The following is a 19,314-nucleotide window of genomic DNA, read 5'->3' as shown; positions in this document are numbered from 1 at the left end:
TCACCCTCTTCAGGCTGGATGGAGCTGACCTGGGCTGAGTGGCACTGGTTTTAGCCGCTGTGAAGCCTTGACGGAGTCTGTGAGGTGTTGTGCCGAGGATGAGGTCCTCGACAGGCATGGTGTAGGGGTGAGCGATCTGGTTGCGTACTTCCGGGAGGGAGTTGGCGAAGGAAAATTTCCCGTCTGAAGCTTATCTCCTGCCGCTTGTTACTGCCACCCGAGACTGGTGTTGACAGGAGATCTCGACCATGCCCCCTGCGTCTCTTGGATCGAGGTCGTGGCGTGGGTTATTGGCAAGGTCGAGAAGCACGGGCGGCCCGCTCGGCGATGGGCAGGAGCAAGCTCTCGAGGAGGAACTTTTGTGGTGCTGTATGTGAGGGTGAGTGTTTCAGGGTACCCGCGAGATGAGTTTGTTGTACACGTCCTCCGGAAGGGCGTTGAGCACTGTGTCGGCCTGCAGGATTTCGTCCGTGAGGTCCGCGATTCTGAAGTGGCTCTCCACCCTGCGCAGCCACCTCGGACGGGTTGCCCTGCAAACGGGCGGCAGCTTTGGTGAGGGCGGCCCGCGATTGTGTTGCCCGGCCGTGTGTGTTCGGGCGCTGGTGTGGAGTTGCGGGAGGGCCTCGATGCGGGGGCACGCGGCTGCGATGGGAGGTAGGTAAACCTCGGAGTCTGCGGGGTCCGCGTTTAACTGCATGAAGGAGGGGATATCCGCGTCCATGCTCGCTCTTTGACCCCCTTACTGGAGTAGGATATCGCGTCAAAACGCAATTTAGCGTGCGCCGTGTGGTTCCGCTAGTGACGCTGGTGGGGTACGCCGACGAGAGTCAGCACGCTCAAACGCTGGTTACAGCGCCGTGTTTAGGCCGCTAAGAGCGTTTTTTTTTTTTTTTTTTTGGAGAAATCCTGGAGCCAAGACTGAGTCGCCGTGTGAGTCCGCTAATGGCTCCGGGATACTCCGGGGGTCACCACTGTAAGGTGTCAAAGAAACGAGCAGGTAAAGGTTACTGCTGATTTATTACAGATCCAGGCGGCTTATATTGCGGCCGACTGACGCCGGGCCGTGAGAGACAATGGAATTGACTGTGACCTGAGGTCGAAACAATAAACAATAATATGCAGTGAACGAGTACGAATTACAATACGAAACATACAGAGACACAATATAGATACAGTCTTGATGCCTGTGAATGAAGAAACATGTGATACACAATGTGTGACATTCGTATAAATACCATAAAGTAAAAAATGATTAAAATGCGTGACCTGGCACGTTTTAGGCGTGACTAATTTAGCTTGAAGAAAACGGGAAGTCACCAAAGAAAACAAGCTCAGCGGAGACTTAATTAATGGCGCCGCCGAAACACTATCCTGGCGCCGAATTGGTGACTTTACATGTTCATGTCATCCAATAATTATCTTTGTAATCATTGTCTTAGGTCGGGGGGAGTACTAGTAAAGGCGTCAAACGCCTCTTCATTTCTGCATTAATCACGCCATGTATATTACCCGTTATTATTTCATATTTTTTATGTATCTCTCCATACGCATTATTGTCTCATATTTTTTATGTATCTCTCCATACGCATTATTGTCCGGCCATTCCGCCGATGTATGTAACTACTTTCTACGTTTATTGTAACGCAAATTATTCTCATTTATATATGTCATCTAACAAACGCAAATTCTTGTCCAAATGCGTGACATGGGAATCCGCAGGCCAGTCACTTCCTTCCCGTCCGCATTCCTCAATGTATACTTGGTTTCCGAGAAATAAATCTTACGGGCTGCTCTAGGAGCAAGAGCCCGTGCTGGCACAAGGCCAGCTAAATCTGAAACAACAACGAAATAAATCAGTCATACCCAGACCTATCTTCTTGACCCTCACGGAAAACACAAGAGAGGAAACCATGCTGATTAGCAGAGCTAGATTAAACCCACTAGAACTAAATGATAGGAAAATTTGAAGGGGAAGATACTGAATGTATATATTGTGAAGAAGTGACTGAAAACTTAGGCAGTATTTTCCTACTTAATAAAGTAGGAAATGCTCTAAATTGCTAGTTTTAAATACGTGCAACAACCACATCAGGATGAAAAATAACAGCTAATAGCCATCATCTTACCATTCACGGATCTTCCTGGAGAGGGAACTTAAGATACAAAAGAATTTATCAAAAACATATGGTACCAAAGGGAAAATATACTTAAACCAGCACAACCAAAGGCATAAATAAAGCCAGCAGGGGAGCCGTTTCAAAGAGACATTCTCACTAATAATACTATTACTACTGTGATTCGCGCCGAATACAAGAAACCTTGGCAGGCTCCAGTCTACGCTGCTAGTTCTTGGAAGTTTGGTCGGGATAAAGGTAGCTTTTTCGTGACAACTGCCGAAGGTAATCGGAACTCAGTAGTAAGTAAGAATATAGAAGCAGAAGTGAAGCATGTGTTGTCTCCTGAAGGTAGATGGATGTTTAGTTGTGTACTGTGTTTATGGTATGGGTATCGTATGTAGCTATTCGTTAACCGCTTTAACCTTACGCTGATATTAACAGGATAGGCCAATATTAAATTTTACGGTAATCTAGGGTAACAGGTCTTTACCCAAGTGCAAATTGGTTATTTGTTCCGAAACGATATACAAACCGTCGGTCCTTTACATTAGGAATTACTTTCAGCATAGGCTGGAAACGGCCATTAAACTCTTGAGCAAGGTGGTTAGGCAGTAATTACCGCCAGGTAGGCGGGAATACCCGCCTGCCTGGATGTAAACATTCCAGTTTGCTTTCGGCAGTCATGCGTTGCAGAAGTGATTTCGGATCTCTCTGCCTGATTGTCGTTAAGCTCTTAGGTAGAACTATAGGGTAGCTCCGCGTCGCCGACGGCACAATAACTTGACTTTTTCTACAGTTTTTTGATTGCTAATTATGAATTTACCTTTCATTATTGGAGCTCGAGTCTAATTAACCTGTAATTAACGCCGAAGTCCATCCAACAAGGGGTTTCCACACGCGATCTTCACAAGACAGAGCATGGGGATATATGAGGCTATCAGTCGAGAAACATGCCAAGCGCCATCCTGGGTCAAAGTATTTTTAAATTTAATTTATTATATTTTAAAAATGGCACTTGGCGTGTTTCTCGACTGAAAAGCTCATATGTCTGTTTCGAACGGTTCATATCCCGTCTGGCAAGTGCAATAACTTGTTAACATATGGGTACCCCGCCCCCCGGGGCCAGTACTAAACACGGCGAAGGGACATTCTTCCATTTGGCCGACAACAAACAGATGCCTAGGGCCAGTATCAGAACCCCTAAAAGTGTAGAAAAACTTGTTGAAAAGGTAAAAACAGGCGTGGAGCTAATGTATGGAATTACCAGCTCTTCTTATCCAGATGGGAGCTTTCTGTATTTTTGTGTATATATTACGTGTGTGTGATATTTATTAATACAAACCCACGATTTGTGATAACCTTGCATAAGCTGCCATTCCCCTGTGCTGTGTCTTGGGTTTGACAGCTAAGGGCGTATTTAGAGAAGTGTAACCGAGTGGTAATGCTTCTCTTCCAGTAGCCCTTTATTTAGATACTGAAGGCGTTCCCCTGTACGTTCGGAGATATAGATTGGGACGTTATATCTTCGCTCCCCTATGTTGGTCGGGACGTAAGAGTTTTCTTCCCTTCTTGGGCTCCCGCACTCTGTGAACAACAGCATGACTACTTCCTTTCTACTTGTGCTGAGTGTTATTTTCGCCACCTGCGCTATAGAGAGTTGCTGAGGGGAGGTTGCAAGCATTGTTGGGAAGTTTTGCTTCCACGGCGCCCTTGGTGGCCTCCCCTCCTTCCTTCTCTCTCCCAGTAAGTTCTTCCCTTTCTCTCCAGTAGAGATCTCTCTCCTTTGCCCTCTTCGCTCGCTCGTTGGGCAAATACCGCAAGGAGGGGGGGGGCGCAGGTGGTCGGGCGACCTCTTCTAAGGGACCTCCTCTCGCTGTGTAGGGCAGTTCCCCTCGTAGCAAGAGGAGTCTCCCTCTACTAATCATCTTTGCGTTTTCTTTCAGGTTGACAGTGAGCATCGCAGGCACAGCAGTAGTTGGCTGGATGTCTCAGGGGATATCTTGCATGAAGGAGTCCTGACGTTCATTTAGTATTGCTTTGGGATCAACCACAGTACCTGGTCGGAATGGCATAGTTCCACATCGGGATCATTCCGACTCTGTTCCCGTTGATGTGCATCAATTGCTGTCATTGCTGGCCTTCATGTATGCCGTGGCGCTGACTGCCTCTGGCGTATCTGTGGTCCATCTGCTCTTGCTGTTTCCTGTGTTATGCTTCTGTTAACTTGATGACAGTCTCTGGGCGGCTCTTCCTGGTCTCCTGCCGCAGCCGTCCTAATCGTTCCTGTCGCTGCTGGCGACGTTCATGTGACGTTTCTGGCCGTTGCTGTAGCTCCTGCCTTCCGAACAGCTTACGTAGCTCCTGCATTGGCTGTCCTGATTTTGCCTGCTGCTTCTCCTGATGGTGGTGAACTGGGCTGCTTCCGTTACGTTCCTGCCTAGCTGCCCTGAAGGTTACGATGTCCACCATCCTGTAGAAGATGTGGAAGTGAAGTTCCTGGCTATGGTGGTAGCTCCTGCTCTCCGAACCGCTTCTGTAGCTCCTGCATCAGCTATCCTGATTGTGCCTGCTGCTTCTCCTGGTGTTGGTGTCCTGGGCTGCTTCCATTGTGTTCCTGTCTAGCTGCCCTGGAGGTTACAGTGTTCCGTGGCCACCATCCTGTAGAAGATGTCTGAGTGAAGGTGAAGGAAGTCGCCCTGTGGAAATAGCCGACGTCTTCTTCAACTTATCTTCGATTTCATCTTCTGCTGCCTCTTCCCTTCCTCTCCCAAGGTTTGAGGGGTTCACGGGAACCAGACAGACCTCTGTCGGCCGAAGGAGAGGAAGGCTACTTCTTTCCCCTTGATACCCTTGGACGTCTAAGGACTTCCTACTTCCCAGGAGGCAGTGGGTTTCTTATGGCTCTTTCCAACCTTTGGGTTAAGAAACCGACTCACATAGCCCTGGGCTTTGTGTTTTGGGAGCCACGGGTGTGCAGACCTCGGTTTGCGATCCCATTCCCAGTCTTAGAGGTTCCGTCTCTAAGACGGGGCTGCTTTGGGCACTCGTTCGCGAGCCGCTCCGAGTGCTTGAGATTTGGTGGAATATCGAGTATCCCGATCTGGTCTGGAGAGTACTCTCCTCGGCCCAGTTCGGGAGCAGTGCAAGAGAAAGGGCCAAGGCACCCAGGTGATTCGGCCCTTCCGGCCAGCACCACAAGCGCTACCTGAGTGCTTGCCAGTGCTCCGTCAGGTTCCCAGTCCGGTGTCTTGATCCTATCGGTTCAAACACCAGAAAAAGCAGGGAAGAGATTCCCTTCGGGAGCCCTGTGGAACTTCTAGGGGACTGATTCTCTTCCGGGAGACAAGTTTCTCTCGTTGGCTCTTCTCGCCCTTGGGCGGGAACCAGTTCGCATTCTCCTGTGGAGTCTGGCATTTCGGGAGCCGCTCGAGGCCGCTCCATCATTGCCAGGTCTTAGAAGTCTGCGTCTAAGACTGGTTCTGTGCCTGGCTCTTTTCGATCTCTTAGGAAACCGAAAGCAGCCGCTCCCGATATTTGGGAGTCTCGTGGGTCGCTTGAATCATATGAATCACGAGCGCTCTCCTGACGAGAGAAAGTGCCGAGACACCCAGTTGTCTGGGTGCCGGGACGCCAGGTGTCTAGGTGCCGAGATGCCAAGTGTCTGGGTGCTGAGATGCCAGGTGTCTGGGTGCTGAGACGCCAGGTGTCTTGATACTGCCCACCAGCTGCTTCGGTTGCTTGGCTAGGATTCATCCTCTTGTCTCAAACCACAGGGTTCGAGCATGCAGGATAGCAGACACAGAATTCCCCTTTGAACCTTCTTCTTGAGGGGCCTCGGCCTCGAAGGAGTTTAGAGTTCGGGAGACTAGCAATAGTTCATGGCAGAAAAGTTGCGCCCTGTCCAGTTCTGATTGTGTTCACATGATCCGCTTGGCTTGCTCGCCCCGCCCAGCCCTTGGTTGCGCTTGCGAGACTGGCTCTGCTCGGCTCAACTCAACTCTGCTCAGCTCGGCTTGACCCACCTGCCTCCCAGTCCACCACATGCCACCCCTGGATCGTGTTTGGTGCAGCTTGGCTCAGCCCCACTCGGTTCTTCCGAATTGGGTTCTCGGCTCTGTTCGAGTGAGCTTTCTGCTCTTCCCAGGTAAGTACTTTGCCACAGAACAAGCGCTCTCCCTCCCCCGTGTGGCAGTAATCTTCAGTTGATTATCACTCACGGTCCGCCTCTCCTGCTGGTCGTACAGGTAGGGTACTCTTTCTCCTCACCTGTTCTCTTTTCCTCTCGGTTGTTCCGAGAGGCGCGAGACGGACAGAGAGAGCTCCGACGAATTCGTCTTCAGAGTTCGGCTGCCTGGCGTGCTTTGGGTGTCGGTCCCCCTATTGTCTTGTAATACAACCAGGTAGCTGAGGAGGGTTTTATGGGATCTGTCAAGGTCTCCCTCCAAGGGGAGAGGTACAGGAGTTTCACGCTTCGGATGCAGTGAGGGTCTTCCTCTTCAAGTTGTGATTGCCCTCGTATTTTTGAGAACTTCGCGCCAATTCGTCAGCGTGAGGATCCCCGGGACAGGACCACGGCTCTCCCAATGAATAATCCTCATCACTCGCAACACTTGCAGTTCCCGAGGGGTTGAGAGTGTCGGGGGCTGCCGCAGTCCTTGCTTCCGAGAGTGTTCTCGACCAGATGAATTCTTTTCTTTGGAGAAGGAGTTCATTCAGGTCGAGACACCAAGCTTCTCCCCTGCCTTGACAGACTATGAATTCTTCTTGCCTCGGAGGGTCTTGTCGACTGCAGTTCTCTAGGCAATTCTGGTGCTAAGAAGAAGGACTTTGTCCCAATTTGTATCTCCGGTTGCGTAAGTCCCAAGTTGGCTCGACCCTTAAGAACAAACCTTTACTTTGTTCTGCCTTTCTCTTTCAGAGATTTGCCAGATACCTCAGTAAACAAGGTTTGTACCAGGGCACTGCCTTGTCCTTTGGACAATGGCCAAGACCTTGGGGTCTTAGTCATCTCGACTCGACCTTGAGTTCAAGCCAGCCCCCCTCAACTCCTAAGAAGTCCCAGGCTTTGGAAGAAGATTGCGGAACACATAGCCCTCTTCTTCCCTTCTAGGAAAGTGCTCATAACTGTGTCTCTTTCCGCCCTCTTTTCCATAGGGAGGAGGGAAGAAGGGAAGAGAGAAAGAAGTATCGACTGGGAAGAAGTTCTCCTACTGCTGATGCCTGGATGAAATGATACTTATCAAGTCTCTGGAGCTGGCAGCGACATTGCCGAGACCTGGGAATGGATTCCTTCAGGAGAAGTATCAATTTCCCTTAGGTCTAGGCAATTCTTTTCATCAAACTTCCATCCCGCTTCCTCTCCCGTGCTCCCGATTTGGGAAATGCCAGCCCGGCTAGCACTAATTGTCTCGGTATCCTGTCATCTTGCAGAAGCTTCCCCATGGCGGAGAATGGAGGTCTGCTTCCATTCTTCCGTCCCTCTTTCCTCTTCGAAGTATGAGGAAAGAGTTCGGCTAATGCTTGATTGAAGGAACCTTCTAATATGCGTGCATGTTCCCCTCATATCGTATGTCTATTACTGATTCACCAGTCGAGGAATAGGCTCACACTGGTAGAGGCTTTGTCTTGAAGGTGTGTGACTGAGACGATTAGTACCTTCTCATCACTGTCCTGGGCTCAGGGCAGCCTTTTGGCCATCTGAGAATTCAAGATGAGTTTTGCGACACTCAATGGTTTCGTTTAACAGCAAAACCACAGTAGTGGCATTTGTCGACAAACAAGAGGTAATTGTTTTTTCCTCCTGTTTCATATGTCGACATTTGCAGGTACTCGAGTGTTCTATAGCGCACTCGACAGCTCAATGTAAAGGACCGATGGTTTGTATATCGTGTTGGAACAAATCACGATTTTCGATAGTAAATTGTATTCTTATATAAGTAACTTCCCAAATAATTACATAGCTATAGTTTCCACTTTATGCGACAGCTCAAAATTTGAAATTTGCGGTAGCGCTCTTTTGTTTTGGGTGTAGGTATGCTGCCCCACTCACTACCAGGGAAGAATAGGTACAATGTAGCTAAAGAGCTCAATTCGTTTCTGCCGGTTAATGACTGAACACCAGTTATAGCAGCTCTTGATTCTTTTTCGCCAGATGGTCGGAGATCGCCTTTGGTGAAGTACTTTTTGCTTTTGGTAGCGCAGCTATTTAGCTTAGCCAGAATTTGGATTTATATCTTCGATTGTAGTACTTGTAAGGTACAAATTTGTTCTCCAGATTTGAATTGTGACGAATGTATGGACTGGGATAGGGGGAAATGGAAGACTTTACAAACACACTTGGACAAATTGCAGCATGACCAAATTAGAAAAGCTACAGCTAGCGCCGAAGCTAAGGCTTCCTCTAGTACACGTCATTCTCCAGGGGTTGTTATTGATGCTATGCCTATCCCCTTGACACCTGGGACGACTTTTTCTCCCATTTCCAGTCCTCCAGCTTTTCCTGTCACTCTGTTACGTAGCTCTCACTTTGCTGAACCCAATGCCATTGCCAGCTTAGAAGCACGGGTAGATAAAAAATTTAATTTACATGTTAATACTGTTTCCCAGATTGGGAATTCTGTTAAGGTCCTAATGGACAAGTTTAATAGTGTAGTGTCGAGTGAAGTGTCAGTGGAGGTGGCGGCTGTCTCCCACCGATGCTTCTAGACCAAGGTCCCTGCTAAACTCCCCTTGCACGCATGGGAGGAAGCAAACTGGCAGTCCAAGGGAGGTTGGTGGGGTTTGCCCTCGAGCAGTCGTTGCCTCATCCAAGCCTGTTGTTCGATCCCAGGCTATGGCTAGTGAATCAGATTCTCCTGCATCAAAGAAGCGCAGGGGACGTGTCACGAAAGTATCGAAGCCATTGAAAAGGCCAAGCGCTTACTTGGATTCAGATTTGCCCCCGCCTCGTAAGCGAGCGGTAGAGAGAAAACGTAGCCCTCTCCCTTCTTGTAGTTTTTGGGAGTCACCAGCGAGAGATTCTTGTTCCCATTCAGGTGCAAAAGTGCGTTCCGACCCCAAAAGGGTGTGTGCCAGTCTGTCTTTGCGGCACCAAGTGTTCGAGCGGCGCCCAGTGTCCGAGCACACACCATATGAGTGTACAGTACTTTGGCTGAGCGCCCATCTCATGAGCACGCAGTTTCCACCTTCCCAGTCCGTGGGTGCCCAGATTCCGAGTTGGAAGAAGCAGTGTATGACTGCTCGGAGTTTCAACATCAGTTCGCCGAGCGCCCATCTTAGGGGCGCCAAGTGTCCTCGAGTACCGCAACTGCTTCAGAGGAGTTGTGGGAGTCAGTGTCTGCTTTGACAGCGAGTGGGTGCCCAACGCCTATGTGTCCAGCCTCTGGGGGCACCTCTCTCGAAGCTCTTGCTACTGTTGATTCTTCAAGAGAATTTCGGTCTGATCCAAGATCTCTCGTTGGCACCAATTCAACTTCGGCTTGATAGTAGTGTTGAACCTTTTTCAAAAGGCAACTCCCGTAGTGCAGGAGACCGTGGAACCCCCAGGATCACCTGCTTTGTCTGTTGAGGAACCTGTAGAAGAGGAACAGCTCGCTTCTAGTTACTTGGCACTACTCGGTTTTTTCCTAGTCTGCTACCCGTCATGTCCCTTCATCACCGGGTTCAGCCTACTTGATGCGACAACCAGCAGGTACAGCCAGACTTCCACATATGGTGTTATTGTCGTCTTTGAAGAAAGCTTTCGCCCAAATGAATGCCTGGTTAGCAGAGAAGAGAGAAGTCGGAAAGGTGGTGTTCTGTTTGCCTCCTTCTTGTTTGATAAGGCAGAAGTATCTGTCTTCTGCAACTGGAGAAGCTCCGTACTTGGGAGTTTCTGCTTGGTTTTGGGAAGTCGGTGATTGCTTGGACCCTTGTCGGGAGGGGGCTTGATAGCGTCGGGGCTTATTTGGTGGTCCAGGAATTCCACTACTGGTTTTGCCCATTCGCATTTATCTTTTCAGACTATAAGTCTGTTTTCTTTAAGTATTTGCAAGACCTGCCTAACATCTCTCATGTGCTGTTTGATGTTGGGGCTGAATATCAGTACAGTATATTGTTGATGTAGATTTCATCCATCAGACGGAAGATAGCATGTGAGTTCCAAAGGCTGAAGCAGCTGTAGTTGAAGGTGTATGTGTTGAAGGGGGTGATAATGGCTGTTTTTTCTATGTCCTTCTTTGCGATTTGGACTTGGAAGTATCCCTTCAACAGGTCGATCTTCGTAAATATTTTAGTGCCCTCCATCTGGTTGGTTATGTCAGTGATGTTTGGCAGTGGGTACCTGTCAGGTACTGTCTTGATGTTGATTCTCCGTTAGTCACTGCAGGGTCGCCATGTGCCATCAGGTTTTGGTACCATGTGTAGGGGAGATGTCCAGGGGCTGGAGGCTTTTTGGCATATTCCTGCCCATTCCATATCCCGGAAAGCTTGTTTGCCTTGGGCGAGTTTTTCTGGGGCCAAATGTCTAAAATGGGCATCCACCGGGGGACCTTCGGTGACTGTGGTGCTGGATGTGGTGCTTTGCGGGTTTGGTCAGGTTGTGCTTAAATACCTCTGGGAATTCCTGTAGGAAGCAACTTATCTGGTGCTGGAGTCAGTGTGAGTGGGGCTACGTGGCAGGGTTGTGTGATCAGCTGCTGTTTTGCTATGGCTGCCAGCATGTCGTGGGCTTTTAGGAAGTTTGCTCCTAAAAGTGCAATTGTTATGTCTGCTGTGACGAATGTCTAGTTGTACTTCTTCCCGCCAAACTACACTTTCATGGTATTTTTTCCGTATATTTTCAGGGGGCTCTGCTGGCAGTCGACGCTTGTAGGGTATTGGAGGTTGGATGGAGGCGTTCATGCAGGTTGGCTAGCATGAATGATTTGAATATGCTGATGTCGACCAGGAACTCTGTACAGTATTTGATGTTTCGTCTTCGATGAAAAAACACATCGAATCATTTTCGCCTGTACTGTACTTGGAAGAAAGACAGCAGAAAGCAGGTGCGGTGTCTCTTACAAGGCAACCTGTCAGCCCACTGCTGATGTTTTTGTTGGGATCTTTTTGCATGTTTTTGACATTCGGCAATCATTTTCACATTGTTGGGCTCTGCTCCCGAACCTTCAGTGGTAGAAACAAATTCCCTTGGGACATTCTTCTGTTTTGGCCTTGTATTTTGGTTTGTTGTTCCACCTGGAGCTCTGGTAGTGGTGCATGAGGGTGGCGGGGCCCTTTGGATCACTGTCTGTCTCTGTGTTGGTCTGCTGCTGTTGTGGCTGTCGGGCAGCTGCTGCTACGGTTGGTTGTGTAAGCTCCATTGACTTGTGGAAGTCTGCTCCTAAAAGTGCGATTGTTATGTCTGCTGTGACGAACGTCTAGTTGTACTTCTTCCCGCCAAGTGACACTTTCATGGTATTTTTTCCATATATTTTCAGGGCAGTCGATGCATGTAGGGTACTGGAGGTTGGATGGAGGTGTCCGTGCAGGTTGGCTAGCATGAATGATTTGAATATGCCGGTGTTGACCAGGAACTCTGTATTTGATGTTTCGTCTTCGATGAAAAAACACATTGAGTCATTTTTGTCTGTACCTGGAAGAAAGACAGCAGAAAGCAGGCGCAGTGTCTCTTACAAGGCAACCGGTCAGCCCACTGCTGATGTTTTTGTTGGGTCGCTATGTAATGATGGAAATCCTTCTTTTGAATTAATGACAATACCCTTCATAATTGGTGGACTGGAAAAACGAATTGGTTTTCATCTTATCAATAAGTTGACTTAACCACTCGAAATTGAGATTGTCTATGATCGAGTGTGCATCACATAAGTGCGTAAGTTCAACCAAGTGCGTAGTTGTGTAAGCTCAACCCGCACTGTTCAAGACGCAGTGTGGCGACTTCAGAGGGGAAAGGGATGTAGTTCCCCTTATTTTCATTTGAAATGCCATATTTCTCCCTTGTAAAAGGTATGCACATATCTTAGTTTATGTTGTACATGTTGCCATAACACTTAATAGTGTTCTTGTGTATCTTTGCCTTAATGTAACAGCAAATTACCGAGAGTTGTTATGGTAATGTTACGTAAGTTGCAACATGATGAGCTTGCATGTGGTTGCAGTGCCACCAACCATAGGCTAAGATGTGTGATATTCTTCCATGATTTTATGAATATATATCAATTCTTGACTTCAATTACACCTCTTATGCATGAAAAGCCAGGCTAACTGTGTAATATAACAGTTAAGTTAGGCATGAGCACAGCAAAGCCTAGGCTAAGGACTGCATGCTTTCGGCACAAGATGGCTGTCCTAAATGAACTTTTTGTATTACAGGGAACCAGTCTAGGGCATTCGTAATACACGAACCAGTCTAGGGCATTCGTAATACATGAACCAGTATAGGATATCTGTACAAGAACCAGTATAAGTACCTATTTAAGAACCAGTTCTAAAAGCTATGGAAGGAACATTAGGAATAAGTTGTTTACACCATGTAACCTACTAAGAAGCATTAAACAACCCGTGGGAGTCGGCGTTTCCCTCAACCCTAACTACAAAATGAAGATGCGTCCGTCTACGACGTCAAGTACCAGTCCAAGCTAAGAGTAATCCGGGATTTATTGACCTAGGCCGGTGTGTTACACTTGTTTGGCCTATGCCCAGGATTGAGTCGTTATGTATAGGCTAGTCTGAGATAATTGTCCTAAAATGAATGGTAGCCTCCGAATGTAAGCCGGGACAATTGACATATTAAGCCATGAGTAGTAGAAGTAAGAATGACATATGGAGAGTAAACATGACAGCTATTGCGATCTTTTTGCATGTTTTTGACAAGCGGCAATCATTTTCACATTGTTGGGCTCTGCTCCCGAACCTTCAGTGGTAGAAACAAATTCCCTTGGGACGTTCTTCTGTTTTGGCCTTGTATTTTGGTTTGTTGTTCCACCTGGAGCTCTGGTAGTGGTGCATGAGGGTGGCGGGGCCCTTTGGATCACTGTCTGTCTCTGTTTGGTTGTGTAAGCTCCATCGACTTGTCAGTGGGGCCCTTTGGATCACTGTCTGTCTCTGTGTTGGTCTGCTGCTGTTGTGGCTGTTGGGTGGCTGCTGCTACGGTTGGTTGTGTAAGCTCCATCGACTTGTCAGTGGGGCCCTTTGGATCACTGTCTGTCTCTGTGTTGGTCTGCTGCTGTTGTGGCTGTTGGGTGGCTGCTGCTACGGTTGGTTGTGTAAGCTCCATCGACTTGTCAGTGGGGCCCTTTGGATCACTGTCTGTCTCTGTGTTGGTCTGCTGCTGTTGTGGCTGTTGGGTGGCTGCTGCTACGGTTGGTTGTGTAAGCTCCATCGACTTGTCAGTGGGGCCCTTTGGATCACTGTCTGTCTCTGTGTTGGTCTGCTGCTGTTGTGGCTGTCGGGCGGCTGCTGCTACGGTTGGTTGTGTAAGCTCCATTGACTTGTGGGCCAGGTGGACAGCATCAATTGTCTTCAGGAAATCTTTGAGGTTCACTGTTGATGCGTTGGGGCTGGCTGCGACTGTTTGTCTGGGTAATTTTGTAAGTGGGACCTTTCTCACAAGGTCCAATGTAGTTTCTGTGCGGCTGTCTGTGGTAGGGGTTGTAATTATGTGCCATTGTTGCTTGTAGATGCGCAATGGCCACTGATCTCCTATTGCTGCCCTTACATTGTCTAGGAATTTCCTAGCTCTAAGGCGGCCGGCATGCTGAGGGATGACCTTAGTTGGATCTTCAGTGTTTTGTAGGTGAAGGTTGTCTTTTGGTCAGCAAGCCATTCTGTGATCTGCTCGAAGATGTCATTTGGCAGGAACTTGAGGATGGCGTTGGCTTTGCGGGATGAAGAGGAGATCTTCTTTGACCTGAAGATGGTCTCTGTTCTGAAGAACCAGGCCTATGGGTTGTTGGTTGTGAAGGGCAGTAGGCCTATGTTTGCTGCTGCAGCGTTGTTGTTGGGTGGGCTGGTACTGGTGGTGGTTGCGTCAGTCATCTTCAGGGTCACCAGTATAATGAGTTGGTGAGTAAGAGGCAGAGTCAAGGTGTTTTCTAATTTACTGATACAAAATCTCTGACAGGTCAAGAACTCTTGCAAGCTGAAAAGTAGATTTGACATTAGAAGAACACGGAGGGACATTGTATACAGTCAGATGTGTTTTCTCAAAACTGAAGAATGATTAACAGTTCTGTTTACAAATTAGGAAGAAGTTTCAAATACATATGGTTAGAGAGCTTGCAATGTCTTACATTGTTAGGAAATTATATTTCTGACAAGGATGTAAGGTATCTTCTGAAAAATGTATAAAAGGTAGCTTGAATCAGGAACACACACACACACACACACACACACACACACACACACACACACACACACACACACACACACACACACACACACACACACACTCTCTCTCTCTCTCTCTCTCTCTCTCTCTCTCTCTCTCTCTCTCTCTCTCTCTCTCTCAAAGGGTACTCAAAATGTGAGAGATGGATAGATAGAAAGGGAGAGTGGTTGATAGAAAGATATACAATAAACCCCCCGTATTTGTGTTCTCATGATTTGCGACTCATCTATTAGCGGATTTCTCTATGGAACATATACAGTATACTCATTATTCACAGAAAATTTGCCCTTTCGCGGTATTTTTCATTGAGAAATATTCACTAATTACTGTATTTTCATATCATTTTCATGACTAAATGCAATTTTGTAATAAAACTATTAAAATACTCAGGTACCCAGGTAGTGCTTGAGTTACGATAATTCCCCTTACGATAATTCGATTTTGTGATGGGGTAAGCAGTAATACCAGTATGACAATATTTATAAAATATTTTTAAATTTAGCATGGATGCACCATACAATCAGGCAGTGAGAGAGACCAAATTACAATAAACCAACTTCTTTTCCTCCATCTCTTTATCCCATTTTCTAGTTAAAAAAGTAAAAGAGAATGATAAAAGTATTGTTAGTGACATTAACTCTTGCGTAAATGCATACAGCCATAAACAACCGAACGAGAAACTTGTTTTTCTTATAACCGAATCGGATAGCAACAGCCGTTTTGCTTGTATTGCAACCATCGCACAGTAGTAAACAATTACCATAGTTATGTTACAAATGACATTAAGTAGAATAGGACTGATATATTTTTACGTTATACCCTCATTCGCTGTGGATAAAAGATCGGCAAGGAAATACATCTATAAATTTAAGCTGCAAGTTGTAGCTGAAGCTGAGAAAACAATGTTCAAGCTGCTAATGACTAAATTATCGTGCATCGGTAACATGGATGAAACTTGACTGTAATTAAAATTGAAGAGAAAGTATTTCAACCAAAACTACTGGGCATGAAAAAACAAATTACTACTGTTTTCACGCTGATAAATGATAAATATGTACTGTAAAGCTCATATTATGATGAAATTAAGTGAAAATAGCGAACAGAATCTTGATTTTTTTTACACAAAAACATTCCCCCAGATGACCAGCGTCATCTGTTAATGAAAAAAAGTTAATTTCACAACGAGACGTATTTAAGTTATATTTTGACTTAAAAACACTTTGTATAACGAAAAATAACCTTGCCCCATATACAGTAAACCCCTCCCCCTTATATTTGCGGTCTCACGATTCGCGGACTCACCTATTCGCGGATTTCTCTGTAGAATGTATAGACATTATTCGTGGAAAATTCACCCATTCGAGGTATTTTTCACTGAGAAATATTCACTAATTACTGTTTTCATATAATAATTATGACAAAATGCACTTTTTGTGATAAAACTATTAAAATACTCAGGTATAAGCATTTTTAGAGTTTTTTCTGTGTTTGAACTATCAAAATGGGCAGTTCTAAGTGTTTTTAAAAGAGTTTTAAGTATTTGCGGGGGGTGTGGTACGCATCCCCCACAAATATGGGGGGTTTACTGTATCTAGAGATTCATTTACGCTAACTAGAAGCAAGAAAAGCACTCTGAACTGAGTTAAATACTGCGAAATGAACTTACTGCATAGTCGATTTCTAAACCAAAGCATTGATTGCTATGATCGCAATTTATAATACAAGAGTAATATAAGAATATATACAGTATTATTGGATACAGTGAGGAAAGCATAACATTTTAAAAGATCCATGGAAAAGATGCATGTTCGTTATGTTGATGATTGTATAATACAATATTAATATGTGAATATAGAGTACAGTACTGTATAATGTAGGCTAGGCTACCGTATATGTATATAATATACCATAGTGTAGGCTAAGTTAATTCTTATTTGCTATTCAGTTTCTCTTTGTATTGAATTATCGTAAGTCACTGCATGAACCTCCAGAATTAGCTGATATTAATAATTACTATACTGTTATGTATAGAGTATATTTTATAGTGTAGGCTAGGCTACCCTATATGTATACATGATACTGCATACCCTTGTGTAGGCTAGGCTATATTCGAGATACGTTTTTTCCAACAAACGATGGGTTTTTTGGAACATAACCCCATCGTAAGTAGGATAATACCTGTGTAAGCATTTTTAGAGCTTTTTTTCATGTTTGAACCATCAAAATGGGCAGTTCTAATTTTTCTTTTAAGGGTTTTAAGTATTCACGTGAATATTGGGGGTTTACTGTACTCGCTCTCTCTCTCTCTCTCTCTGTTATTGGCAGGAAAGGGTAGAAATACGTACATATCTATTTTTAAAGGTAAAGTATTTAAGATGACTTTGAAATAATATTAATAATATCATTTCAAAGATTAATATAGTAATAGGATAATAGTTTAAGGTATATTTGATGTAGGATGCTAGTTTAAGGTATACATTTGGTATTTGAACTTTCAAGATAGGTAGTTATAAACATTTTTAGAGGGGGTGTTAACTACTCGCTGGGAGGTTGCGGTACGCATCCCCCGTGAATATGGGGCTTTTACTGTAAATGTGTGAATCTGCTATATAATGGAAAGGTAAGGTTCATTTAAAAAATATGTATACTTAATTTAAGATTTATTTTTTAAATACTTATCTTCTCATTGTATCAGTTGCCCTCCCTACCTCCCCACATTCAAAATGGACAGAAGTAGGCTGACCAGCTACAGGTGTTTGTACCTATTGTTCCCTTGGTAGGGGGTGAGGGAAGTAGATGGATAGAAACAGATATTCATAGAAAACTGACTGGTCTCATTTTTTTTCAATCTGTCGAACTACCGCTGGCACGAAGTAAAAGCTTTTATAATGGAGAGGTAAGTAATTAAAAAATAAATTTTCAAACATCTAACTTACCTGGTAGTTATATATATAGCTTAAGTCCCTGACGTCACGGCAGAATTTCAAAACTCGCGGCAATCGCCGATCGGTAGTCAGGTGAACCACCTGTGCGCCCTCTACCCAGGTACCTGGAACCATTCCAACTATTCCTCAGATCTTCCCTGCCGCTGTGTCGGTAACATCGATGGAATTTCGCTCTTTAGCCCGTGTTTTTCACAACTTATTTTGGTGAAGATACACTTTGGCTTTGCTTTGTTTTGTTTGCTTTTAGAATTTCTTACAACATACCTGACTCTTCATCGAGTGTGAGAATGTGTGTGGGGGTGCAAGCGGCTTGCTAAAGTCTCCTTGGGTCCCCACTTAGTATATGTGAAGAACGGGAATGGTTTGCTTATAGTCGGTGTATATGTGAGAAAGCTTGAAAGACCGGCTCAGAAGAACTAAGAGTACTGTGTCTCACTCTTCTTGATATAACCAGGGAATAGTTAATTCTTTTCCCCTTGCTAACTATCCTATTGATCCTTCTCCCGTAATGGTAGTCTCTGAACCCCCTACTGAAACAGGTAAGGACCCAACACTTAAAGATATGTTGGCCGCCATTCAGGCCCTGGCCCAACAGGTAAAATCCCTCTCAGAAGACAGGGATAATATGTGATCGACAATAAGAGATCTAAAAAATACAAGTGTTAATATGTTGTTAGTGCAAGTGCAGTGGAGGGTGCGACCGCTCGGTCCTGTCGTGCTCCTAGTCCTAGACCTCTTCCAAGCTCACCAACCCCTGTGAGAAGGAAAGTCGACAGACGAAGGGAGGCGAGAGGCTTTAGCTACCGAGCAGTCGTCCCCTCGAGCGTACCTGTTGATGTTTCCCAGGACGCTCACCCTCGCCATAGGAAAGGCGAGGTAATGTTGTTCTCTTCGTCGTCGGACGACGCAGTCCCCATCGCAAAGGTAACTCTGAGCACGGGATGCACTGGCGTCAAGCGTCCGAAAACGGAATACAACAAAAAGCTCTCACAGCTCAGATGCAGCAACAACGTCAACCTGAGGAAGCTTTTGACCGATGTCGCACTGGCGGCCAGTTCTCAAGTAACCTCTAGGTTTGGCGGATCAGCGAACATTACAAGTTTGGACGCCAGGAGGTAGCCAGGCGTCGAGAAGCTGGACGCCAGGGCGTCGAGCGTCGAAAAGCTGGACGCCAGGACGTCAGGCGTCGAGAAACTGGACACCAGGCCATCAGCGCCGAGGCTGGGCGCCAGGGCGTCGGGCGTTGAGAAGCTGGACACCAGGGCGTCAAGTGTCGAAGCTGGACTCCAGGACGTGCGTCGTCATGAGGCTGGCCGCCAAGATGTTAAGCTTTAAGAAAATGAACGCAGCGTCAAGAGACTGGACTCCTGGACGCCGAACGTTATGATAATATTTTGAAAGGCGTCGCTATTTCGGTCTTCGGACAATCGGAAAAGGAGAATGATAATCCCGCATTCTCCTGTGAATCCTATTGTAGAGTTTTCTGACGAAGACGATATAAAAGGCCATCAGCTTTCATCAGACTTTAAAAGACTTATGAAGCTATTTTGGAAGTTTTTTCCAGAGAATCCCCGCCTTCAGAATTTACTTTTGGGAAGGCGTTTAAGAGGGCAGTATTCTGAAGGTTTTTCCGCTCGTCCAAGAGAGGGCTTAAAGTTTTGAATGAGTGGATACTTTCGAAGAAGGAACAATAAAAGACAGCCTTTGTTTTTTCTCCAGCCAAACTGGCTTCAAGATTTAGCGTTTGCTATCAAACTGGAGAATCGCTCGGCCTTGGAATACCTGCCTCTTCCCAGGGAGACTTCTCGAATCTTGTTGACTCTTCTAGTCGAGTGGCCATGGGAAAACGAAGTTTTGTTGGTCAACATCAGAGTTAGACCTCCCCCTC

At 46.0% G+C, this 19,314-nt stretch overlaps 2 protein-coding genes across 6 annotated transcripts in view; one reads left to right on the top strand and one right to left on the bottom strand.

The window, feature by feature from the left end:
- The first annotated feature begins 2,274 nt into the window (after window positions 1-2,274).
- LOC136837312 (TIMELESS-interacting protein) overlaps window positions 2,275-19,314 on the top strand; it is a 129,498-nt gene continuing 112,458 nt past the window's right edge. Inside the window, exon 1 of one of the 5 annotated variants that reach the window (XM_067102063.1) lies at window positions 2,275-2,399. The gene's annotated coding sequence lies outside the window, so the exon portion shown is untranslated. Of the gene's footprint in view, window positions 2,421-2,446; window positions 2,466-19,314 lie in introns of those variants that run through there. The other 4 variants (XM_067102062.1, XM_067102064.1, XM_067102066.1 and 1 more) reach the window with 4 other exon arrangements.
- Window positions 13,123-13,578, bottom strand: LOC136837263 (110 kDa antigen-like). Its single transcript, XM_067102002.1, has one exon. The coding sequence runs from the start codon at window positions 13,576-13,578 to the stop codon at window positions 13,123-13,125; it is 456 nt and encodes a 151-aa protein (XP_066958103.1).

This window comes from Macrobrachium rosenbergii, chromosome 58, assembly GCF_040412425.1.
Source record: "Macrobrachium rosenbergii isolate ZJJX-2024 chromosome 58, ASM4041242v1, whole genome shotgun sequence".
Taxonomy (NCBI): Eukaryota; Metazoa; Arthropoda; class Malacostraca; order Decapoda; family Palaemonidae; genus Macrobrachium; species Macrobrachium rosenbergii.
Note: the sequence above shows the minus strand (reverse complement) of the source record. Positions and strands in the feature narration are given on the sequence as shown.

Excerpts from the sequence above, each read along its gene's own strand:
- LOC136837263 (XM_067102002.1), bottom strand. The coding sequence starts at position 13,578 with ATGGAGCTTACACAACCAACCGTAGCAGCAGCCGCCCGACAGCCACAA.